General features: G+C 37.9%; 1 protein-coding gene across 1 annotated transcript in view; it reads left to right on the top strand.

Annotated features, from left to right (window-relative positions):
* Window positions 1-1376: 1376 nt before the first annotated feature.
* The window catches only part of LOC137970991 (tRNA-splicing endonuclease subunit Sen54-like), a 10417-nt gene continuing 739 nt past the window's right edge, over window positions 1377-11054 (top strand). The window contains exons 1-11 of the mRNA XM_068817680.1: window positions 1377-1468; window positions 1546-1710; window positions 1840-1903; window positions 2531-2614; window positions 3247-3294; window positions 4489-4536; window positions 6510-6562; window positions 6696-6877; window positions 7837-7903; window positions 10106-10210; window positions 10735-11054. The exon at window positions 10735-11054 is cut by the window's right edge and continues 739 nt beyond it. Coding sequence (XP_068673781.1) covers window positions 1443-1468; window positions 1546-1710; window positions 1840-1903; window positions 2531-2614; window positions 3247-3294; window positions 4489-4536; window positions 6510-6562; window positions 6696-6877; window positions 7837-7903; window positions 10106-10210; window positions 10735-10888 — 996 coding nt within the window. The 5' untranslated portion in view covers window positions 1377-1442 and the 3' untranslated portion in view covers window positions 10889-11054. The remainder of the gene's footprint in view (window positions 1469-1545; window positions 1711-1839; window positions 1904-2530; window positions 2615-3246; window positions 3295-4488; window positions 4537-6509; window positions 6563-6695; window positions 6878-7836; window positions 7904-10105; window positions 10211-10734) is intronic.

Raw genomic sequence — 11054 nt, 5'->3', positions numbered from 1 at the left:
TCGTCTTTAGAGAGCAGGGAGCTTACGAAACGACGACGCCGACGGCAACGACGACGCTACAAAACAATAGGTTTAGTGAGCAAAAACAATGGTTCTGCACGCTCTGCACGTGCGTTTTACATTTTGGTACATTTCTTTGCCGTCATCTCCTAAATGACGACGTGAAATGACCAAATTCAAGGTTCTGTGGAGGAGGTTAGCACATGACGATGAATTTTCAGTTCTCTCTGTACGCTTCCAACCCACTCATACCAGTTTAATTCCTCAACAGTTACTACACATTTTTAACGCGAAACGACATGAAATAGTTTCGTAGTGATATGAATAACGCGAACTCGTATTTTTAAATGTAGTCCTTGTAGCCGTCGTTGTCCTCTTTTCGTAAGCTCCCTAGCTTTAGCAACGACGACGGCAACAGCAACGAGAACGTTGTCGCTAAACGTGATTTCCCGTTATTGTAATCGCCTCGCGACTATTCCAAGCACTTTAACGTGACAAAGGAGTGGCAAACCCTCAAGAACGAAACTAGTATGAACGGCGCTCAATTTAGGGGAGAAAATAAAAATTTACCCTCAAGCGCTGACGCTCTTCCTGAAACCTCAAATTTGATCATTTCACGTTGCTGTTGTGCTGACGACGGCGAAGAAATAGGCAAAAATGAAAGGATGCACGTGCAGAGCGTGCAATGCTATTGCTTTTGCTCACTAAATATGCAAAATTGTGACGTTCTTGTTGCCGTCGTCGTTGCTAAAGCTCCCTCCCTGACGACGGCTACAGCAACGGCAACGTCAAAAGCAAGAATATGATTGGTTGAAAAGGAAAAATAATCGTGCTGCTCGTGCAACACGAATTTCCGTGCATTTGGTTGTGGCGACAACGTGAGCATATGACAATGAACCATTTATAGCCATTTTACAGGACTTAAATTTGAAAATTTTCCGGGGTAACAAGCTCCCGATCCCCCCTAGTGTGCTCACGCTTATGCGTTCGCATTATTTTGCCCCCTCCCCCCCCCCCCCCCCCCTCTACTTGAAAATCTGCTCCCCGGGCTCTGTCGCTGCACTCATAAATTACGGAAAGACGTTTTTTAGGCGGATTTTACTCTGTCTAACACCAGACGAATTTAGACCTCAACTGGCGTCCTAGGGCGTTTGAGGTGCCCCCCCCCCCCCTTAAAAATGTACAAGTGGCAGTCTTAAAGGGTAATTAATAATGTAAACGTAATGTAATCGTGTAGACCTCTATTATACGGACGCCTCTCTCATATGGACGCCTCTCTCTGTGCCGTATGAGAGAGGTTCGACCGCACTGCAGTCACTAATCCCCGTTGGAGAAGGAGGACTGGACGACAAAGTCTCTTGGCCAGGTCACTAAGTTCAACATGGCTGTCGATTCAGAGCAGTGTACAGTACATCGACTGCAGTAATCTGTTTACCAAAGCTATGTCTGACTTGAATATTTTATTTTGGTAACAAGATGAGGTTTATTGATTTTCTATGAATTTATTTTTGGAGAAGAATTCAGCGGACATGTCCATGTTTTCAGCCCGGAAGACCTAATCGCACAGATCAAGAAGCCTTTGAATTTACCACTTCTTGGAGGACCAAAAGCATTTGCTCCCGATCCAGAGAATGAAAATGAAGAGAAAGTCTTGGAATGCATGCTTCAAGAACAGAGAGATGTGTTGAAAGAGCAAAGAATCCACAAGAAGTACGCCAAAACAGCTGTGTTCAAAACATATTTATTATAATAGAAAATCGTATTGGGTCAGATGATCCTAATTAAAGTACGAATTAATTATTTCTATCTTTATATAGACGCTTCATTCTTCTTTGACAGAGGCAATTTATCTGTTGGAACTTGGAAACCAGATGAGCGAGTGGTTGAGGTGTCTGTGGCAAAGGTGAGTTACAAACTTGTTTTTTCTGCTGTTTGAAAAAAAAAGACTTTTGTATCCAATCGCCCTTTTTCTTGACTTCAACAGCACTCTTTTGCGTATCTGTAATGACAGTGACATATTGATGATGACGGTGATTGGGGTAGTCATCAGTGTATTGCAGTGGCAGCTCTAATAAGCTGTAAAATGATAATTAAGTAGAATGATGGGAACAATAATTGCGATGGCAAAAATGATTCCGCCAACAGCAGCGACTATATCAGCCATGGTAGTGGTGACAATGAAGATGATGGATGATGATGATGATGATGATCTTGATTACCATAATATTATATTGACGTGGCAGTGCTGAGACCTCAGTCACATACACTGACAGTCAATTTTCCTTCTGTTACATATTTTTCTATAAAGGCAAGGCTGTTGCCTAACAGGAGCCCGGTAGCCTGGGGCTCCCAAAGAATAGCTCTGGGTGCCTTAATTTTTCACAGCAACACCTTTCACTTCATATGTTGGGCTCCTAAGTTCTCATCGTTTTTGCTCTGAGGGCCCCTTTAAAATTTTCTTAGGCAGCAGCCTTGATAAAGGACTTGTTAGGTTTTATTTTTGATTTGATGCTGTCATTGTTTCATATAGGGCCCTCATTGGCAGCACTTTGGACAGAAAAAAGGTGGCAAAATGCTGTTGCAGCCACAAGAAGCGTTGTTTCTTCTGGAGCAGGTACAAAGGGTTTTAATTAAGACTCCGCCCACATGTATCCGGATATTATTGAAAACAGAGATTTTTTACTCTGTATATGAAAAAATTCTGTGTTCACATGAATACGCGAAAAATGGTTAGAAAACTATAACCTCCACCTATAGAGGATGCATGCATGTGTGCTGACTCTGTGGTATCTTGATCCTATGATGTCATTGTATTTGAAAACCTCCTTTTTCACCTGTACACACAGATACGATAAACGTCCACTTTCAATAATCTACAGTCTGGAGAGCATTTTTGTTTTCGTGTGGAGGGTGGGCAAAAATGGGGGAAAAAGTCTCTGTTTTGCACTGGGTCTAAAAGTAGGGATATTCCTACCATTACATGTATATTGTTTTAATGACGCGATGTACTTCATTAGTAGATTCTTTTGGCTAAATTGTCATTTAGACCAGTTCAGTCAAATCAGATGACTGAATTTCTTTTCATTCTTCATTGATTGCTTTAAAACCTCAAATTGTGTTGTGTTTTGGCTTCCTGTAGGTTCGGTTATTTTCTTTCTGTTTGTTTTTTCTCTTATCGACCAATCCTCTGAGGTTTAAATGGTGTACATACATTGTTGACCTAATAAAATGTTTTATTTATTACAGGGAAGTATTGAACTATTTTATGGTGGACTGCCAATGTCCTTCCAGCAAGTAAGTTGTAAACAATAAAACATAATATTATTGTAGAAGTGTATGAGCATGTAAAACACACCAACTGCCTCCTTAAATTTTATGCTTGTATGGCTGATATGAGATATGTCCAAGATTGACCCTAATTAGATGCACGCTGATTTCAATGAGCATCATACATGCCTCTTTAACCCTTTGGTCTCTAAGACTGGCACTTGTAGGGTTTGAACTCTGACTTTCTGATTCGAGATGATTTGCGTTGATCTGCTGCAGTTTGATTTGGTTTGAACTGATTTACAGTGTCCTCAATAATAAAAGAGCACTTGTGCCTGGTTACGTAAGCGCAGAACCACTACTGTAGGCACTCCTTAGGAGGTGAAGGGTGTTCATAGCAACACTCTTTCATCTTCACCTAAAAGTTTAAAGTAATTGATTTTACTATAGAGTATAATCCAACATTGTAACCATCAAAATTAGTATAGGTACTGTAATCACATGATTTCGAGTGCAATTTGCAATAAATAAGCAGGAGTAAATTTTTTCAAAGATTTACAAGTGCTTATTTATTACAAATTGCACAAGAAATATTATGTGATTGTTTATTAATAATATTCATGAAAAATTTACAAGTGCTTATTTATTACGAATTGCACAAGCAAAATCATGTGATTACTTATTTATAATATCCATGAAAAAATTCGAGATGGTTAAAAAGAAACCCACAGGTATCATGCAATCAGGGAAAAATTGCACCATAAATTGCACCATCCAGGGCGTGCTCTTGATTCGAAAACAAAAGATTTGATTGCTTCTGACCAAACCCTATTGTTTATTAGCCAATCATAATCCAGAATTTTGATGTGTAATTTGCTCTGGTATTACACTTTTTGCACTGTGTTACACTTGAACTGCACTGCTCTTAGCCAATCAGAATCCAGTATTTTTTCATGTATATTATTAACATTGTAATAGACTTACGGTGTGGCATTTTAGAAATGTCATCAAAGGCATTCAAATTTTGAGCCAACAATGACAGTCAATGTCTTCAAAATAATGTTGTGGGCTATATGCAAAAGCTGCTATTTGAACAATAAATTGAATGTGGTTGTTCTCTATGATGGTTATTAAGTTTTTAACTTACATATTATAAATTGTGTAATCATGTAATTATTGGACTCTAGATCTCTATCTTGATTTGTTTTTTTCTTATCTCAGGGATTCATGTCCATGTTATCAGATGATTTCTCTCCTGACCATTACTTGGTTTGTAGTTGTAATTTTCTCTAAAGAGGAAATAATAATAATTTTTAGCATACACTAAAACAGTGGATAGCGATGAATGCACGCACTGATTGGCTACTCAAACTCTGGAAATCCTTTGTTAACTTATATACTAAAACAGTGGATAGCGTTGAACGCGGGCGCTGATTGGCTCATCAAACTCCGAATATCCTGTGCTATTTACCTCTGAGCAACTCGGGAAAAAATGGCTTTCCGATTTGCATCCATGACAAGTGAAGAAAACATCCAAATTAATTTTTTGTGCTGTTACATAATATTATCTCACTGTTTTAGTATATACTAAAACAACTATTCACCTCAGTGTCGGTGGCTAGCGTTGGATATTTACCGCTAGCCACCTCCACTTTGGTCAATAGTTGTTAAGTATTCAACTCCAAGCAATTTGCGCTCCGAAAATGTTGTAATCTTTGCAAGATTAAATGAGTTAAAATCATCTTTTTGTGGTATATCTCACTGTTTTAGTATATACTAATTAAAACAACAGTGAACTATTCACCTCGGTGTCTGTGGCTAGTGGTGGACATTTACCTTGCTGCTTTGCGGCCTGGTAAATATCCACCACTGGCCTGCTGACTGTTTATAAATAGGTTCAATGATACAAATAGGATAATCTTAGAGTACAGTGCATTGTCATTTGTCTCACAATTTTGTCACTTCTGGTGCAACATTGTGAGACAAATGATAATACTTTAACATAATAATATATATTTTATAATATTAGTGTACTTCACCATGATAAACAAACAAAACCTATTTCATGAAATTACATTGTAGGATATTGTGAAGACTATAATCTGGTATAAAAACATACCTATGAACTGCTGCAGCAGTTATGATCGAATGTTACTAGAATGCTAGCAGCAGTACCTTTTTTCCGTGGGTAACCCAAATGGGATGCAAACTGGAAGTTATTCAAATCAGTTAGCAGGTAAATAAGCTGCATGGAAAGTCTGGGGAGAGGAAAAAATAAATTAAAAAATTGAAAAAAATAGGAAAAACCTTACACCTTTCTACAACTTCCCCTGTGTTTCTAGCAGCTTGCTACTGCTCACAGTCTAGAAGGTTACGAGTCAGAGTAGAATCGAAAGGAAAGTCTGAAAAAGGGTCATTTGGTATGTCCTAATTTTTATACCAAAAGTTCTCTATATTGTTATGAGCAAGGATGGCACAGTTGGTTAGTGTGCGGCCTTGATGCAAGAGTTCAATCCCCGGATCTCACATCCTTGTTTCGACTTCTTTCCTTTCTGTGTAGCTTAAGTAGCTTTAACCCTTAAAACGAAGCATTGATTGAAATTGGGGAGTAAAATGAGTGCACCGTCAACCTCGGGTTTGTCATGCACTTGAATTACAGTTAGGAGCGAAGGACATTAAATATGGACACTTTACTTTACTTTTTTTACATAATTAGCAACCCTAATGTACTTCCTCTTATTTGCTGGACATAATGTATATAAATGTTTGTTCGGATGGTTGAGTTTGCAGAGGTTTGTTGACTACCAAAAAACAGCTGATTCTAAAATGTATTAGCAATAGAAGATGACGTTTCAAAGTCATCCTGACTGCATTTTCAAGTCATTCAACTAATGAAATTAAAATTAAGTGTTTGTGTTGTTTTTCAGCCGATGAATCAGTGTGCATGTTGTAAAGTGTTTAATGTTTTATGTCTTAAGTATTTTCAAATAATTGCTATTACCGTAATTTTGAACGACTTGAAAATGGGGTCAAGATGACTTCGAAATGTTGTCCTCTGACTCTAATCTTTGTTACCAAAATTCATGCTTTTCAAAATATTGTCTTTTCTTATTCTAACATGAAGGTCCATAATACCGTTAATTATCAATTTTTAGCCTGCTTTTCCCATGTTCATAGTGATGAGTAATGTTATGTTGCAATATAATAAATTAATTTATAATTTTTTTTTTTTTTGCTTACAGGTATATGCATACTTTCTGCGTTTAGGTTTCACTGTCTTGCAGCATTCACCAAGGTACCTGAGAGAGTTGTCAAATATTAATATTCTTGCACCTTTTAGTAACCAACAAACTGACCCATCCAATGAATTATTTCATTTTATACTGCTGTCTTTCATTTTTGTGACAATTTTTTTCTGTTTTTTTAAGAAATGAGAGCGTGGTCAGCAGAAAAACAGATAGTTCAGCAGAGAAGAGTGAGGAGCTTGCCGACGACAATGGTGATCATGTTGTTAAAGATAAGGCAGCGATATCATCCCCTGTGTCTCATTTATGGGCAAGTGAAGATGGTGTTACACCACTTTTAAGACCTGAGGATGCTGTTTCGACAGGTGTGTTCTACCTTTGCCACTGGTTTAACCCATAAAATAGTCTGGCGTTAGACAGAGTAAAATCTATTAAATCTCACTTCTAGGAGTCAATGGGTTAAAACAGAAATATTGTGGTAGCCTGCCCACTGTAACAGTATTACAGGTATTATACAAGTTAGAGCCCTTTTTAATTGAAACCATGTCAAATTGCACGCACATGTGTATATATATTGTTAAATTATACTGTACACTGTATAATCAGAAATGAATGAATCAGTTGTGAAAGGTTAATCCCTCGGCCCCATAATCCATTTCCCACTGATAAGTAAAATTTATAAGTGGCCATTTCAGGATGGAGAGGGTTAATTGAAGGGGACTTAATTTTGGAGTGGACCTAGATGCAGTTAATGCTTCTGGCCCCTCAGAGGATTCCCATTGATGAATAAAATCGTCTGACATTAACCCATTGACCTCTGGGAGTGAGACTTAACAGATTTTACTCTGTCTAACACCAGATGATTTTAGACGTCAACTGGGGGTGTCCTAGGGTGGTTTGAGGTGTCCCCCCCCCCCATTAAAATGTACAAGTGGCAGTCTTAGAGAGTAATTAACAATGTAAAGTTATTAATAATGTAAATTGGGACAAATACAATGTAAATTATTATGTCACAATTTTAGGCTTCAATCCACAAACTAAATCACATAAACTAATAATCTTGGTTCATTCAGTAGTGTAGCAGCTGTTGTAATGAATAATGTGATTGGCTCGATACCCAAACTTAAAACAAAGCAGTAATTAGCAGCTCTCATAATCTGTTATTGTGTGGTATTGTAAACAGCTTCTATTGTTTAAGTCTAAGTCATTGTTTCAAATGTTTAGTCTTTGTTTTTGGGTTAGGGTACCATCAACCAATCACATTATACGGTACGAGAGCTGCTACATGGGTTCATTACATGTACATATTATTTTCTGGTCTTAGCTGCCGTCTTATCAAAGCTACAAGTAATCAAGAATCAAAGATTGGCTACAGCTAATGTTGTTGAGAGGTGAGCAAAAATATCTTGATCCCATGTCTACAAAATGCTTCCCCACAAACGTTCTTGCCTTAAACTTACTTGCAATGAATGCGAAGAGTTGCTGGAAAAGTTTTCAATGATTTGTCCTTTTATACTCCTGTGTGTGATGTTAAGTCAACATAAAAATCAGAAATGGTTGATACTACTGTAGATTGAATGATTGCAACTTGCAAAGTTATAATTCCTGACCCGATGTTTCAACAGTCCTGTCAAGTGTCTTTATTAGGGGTTACCTAAAGTTGTAACAACGAGAATACTAACGTCGTGCGTTGCTAAGGAAGTGAAATGTTACTTTCGCTAAATGACGTCATCGTATCATGAGCTGACAAGAAAACCCACTCACAAGCATGACACCACACAAACTGTTGTTTCCATTGAAGGTGTTTCCTCGCCCTTCCTCGCGCTCGTTCTCAGATCAACTGTGCATGCGTACACAAACTAACTTCCAGTTTGAGAAAAAGCTAAATTTCCGGCGGTCTTAAAATTGAATTATTTTTTTTACATGGCACGTTTCACCCCCAAATACAGAATATAGCTAAGCATTGATTTTTTCAAATCATCCTTTTTGAAAAAGTTATGGGTATTTCAGTATCGTTAATGTCTTTAAAAGTACATTTTTCAAAATAAAAAGAAAACCATGCTTGGCTGGATGCAAAAACGAATACAAAATTATCAAACCATCGATTAAATACCCAAATTGCATAGCACACAGACAAATTTAGAGTTTTCTTTTATTGGTCACGTGACAATGGGCGTGGCATGATGACGTCATATTTAGGGTCGTTGGCTTACAAAAGTTGGAAACTGACCAAAATAATGCCAAATTCTCTCAAATTACTTAACCATTACATTCTTAGCATTATCCACCCCAAAAAATACGTCAGTGGGCCCTTAAATCAAAGTAAAATACTATACGACTTCTTTGATAATACATCACATTGGCAGGCTCTGAACTACTCAATTATATTGGCAAAATACCACATCCACTGCACAAATGGTCACCATAATAAACTATGCTTTCAAAGCTTTCTTGTGTAAGTGCAAAACAAATTACAAATATTCAAAGAAATCGCAGTTGCAAAAAAATGTTTTCAAAATTTTGTCTTCGTTGTAATGTCTCTATTTTGAATGTGCCAATGTAGGTTTAATGTAATTGTAATTTAAGTAGTAATTGGCATCATAAGCGAGATTGGGGTATTAATGTAAGTCGAACTGTTTGTAAGTAATCTTAGTATTGTTTGTATTGCTAGTATTGTTTAAAAAATAAAGTTAAAAAAGTAACAGAAAAAAGAAAAATATGTATAAACAAGGGCTCTTTTGTACAGGAGGTAGTGTCAACACCCACACTGCTTGAAGCTTAGATAGTGCTAACCAGTTTTGAATGTGATGACAACCTAGAGATTTAACCAATGATTGTCCCTCATTAATTAATCATGCTTTGAGCAACAGGACCCACATGAAGACACTTGCAGGAGTGTGAAGACGGTGGGTCGCAAATTCTGACTATGCAAGTTGAAATAAAATATTCAAACCATAATAGCATCAAACCAGTCTCATCGTCCATCCATCCAAGTGCAAGTGGAACCTAAACTTTGTTTCATTTTTATCGTTTAACAACTGAGTTGCAAAGTAGAGGTCCACTATTTGCAGCCAGCTCCTCTAGAGATGGAGACTGCTACCATGACTGGCAAATCCTGGCAAGCCAGCCATGATTCCCCACGTAGGAGGCGAGAGAAGCAGGCACCCATAACACAGATAGAATCAGTGAAAAAGGTTAGGAAAGGGTGAGAGAAGACATCGACATTTGAAATAGATTCCTCAACCAGCCCAAAAATGCACTTCACACGCTATACATCATGAACCCCAAAAAGACACAACGGGATCCAGGCACATATTACATAATGCCACCGCTGACCAAAACAAATGCTCCACATTTTCTAACTCCCTCAAATTGCATTTAACTGCATTATACAAGTTAAAAAAGTGTAGTGTTTTTGTAAAATATTACAAAATACAATAAACATACCTGAATTTAAACATATTACTATGTATATGTACGAAATAATGCCCTACCACATCATATTGAACATCAAGTTAGTGCATTGATAAATTTGTTATGGATTCGTTATTGAAAAGTGATTTATCCTTGACACACTTCTTGTGAACTCTCAGATCTGGTCAGCAGTCCCTTCTAGTGGCTTTTGATGTTTACCAGCCTGGAGTTAACTTCAAAAAGACCAACCCTGGCCCTCCTGACTTCTGTATAACAGTGTGCAGGTACAATTAGCTACCATTAACATTTCATTTCTTTGAGGATATTTGATTTTAACTATTATCACTTCATCGTGAGTGGATGAGATCGGTATTGAATGCGTGCAAAAACCTTTTTGGGAATATAGTTTATATATATTGCCTTGATCTCTTATCTTGTTTAAAGTTTAAATTTCCAATTTTTAGTTCAAAAGGTTGCCAACTTTGGGCAACCCGTCATTGGTTGGTTGTTTAATTAATAAAATTATATAGCGTTTTCGCAAATACGGAAAACATTAACTGTTACACCTGCTGATCAGCAAATGTTGAACCGTGTATGACCGGCTTGAAGCGAAATATAAGATAACATTGAGAAGACATTTGTGGACTTTTTTATTTACTCAAAGAACATATCCTTTTTCTAATCACCTTGTGGGCGAAACGACCATGAACCGTTGATGTAGATGACGCGCGGTGTACCCGACAGCACACTTGAAGATATTTACAACCCCTTGATTGTTAACTGTTGACCTCCTGGTTCCTTTTTTTAGGTACTGCGATTGCCCCCCTTCTCTGGCATCACTGGCGCTCCTCAGCCAGAAGTGCTCTCCTGTTCCGCTTAAGATCGCCCTGGTTGATGGAGGAAACATTTTGTTTTACAGCGTACTCGACGTGGATAGCCCGACATTTATCTCAAGAGGTTAAATTTACCAGGAAGCATTCCTGGGGGACGGTTGGAGAAATTCCCGAAGCTTTTCGGGGGTATTTTGGCAACCTTGTTCCTAGGGTGTCTTCTTTCCTTCCCCTGGAACGGAGAAGGGGAAAGAAGAAGAGAGACCCTGGGAACGAGGTTACGGACGGAAACCGGAAT

Source organism: Montipora foliosa, chromosome 9 (genome assembly GCF_036669935.1).
Source record: "Montipora foliosa isolate CH-2021 chromosome 9, ASM3666993v2, whole genome shotgun sequence".
In the NCBI taxonomy this organism is placed as follows: domain Eukaryota; kingdom Metazoa; phylum Cnidaria; class Anthozoa; order Scleractinia; family Acroporidae; genus Montipora; species Montipora foliosa.
The sequence above is the reverse complement of the archived record's forward strand: the minus strand, read 5'-3'. Positions and strand labels throughout refer to the sequence as shown.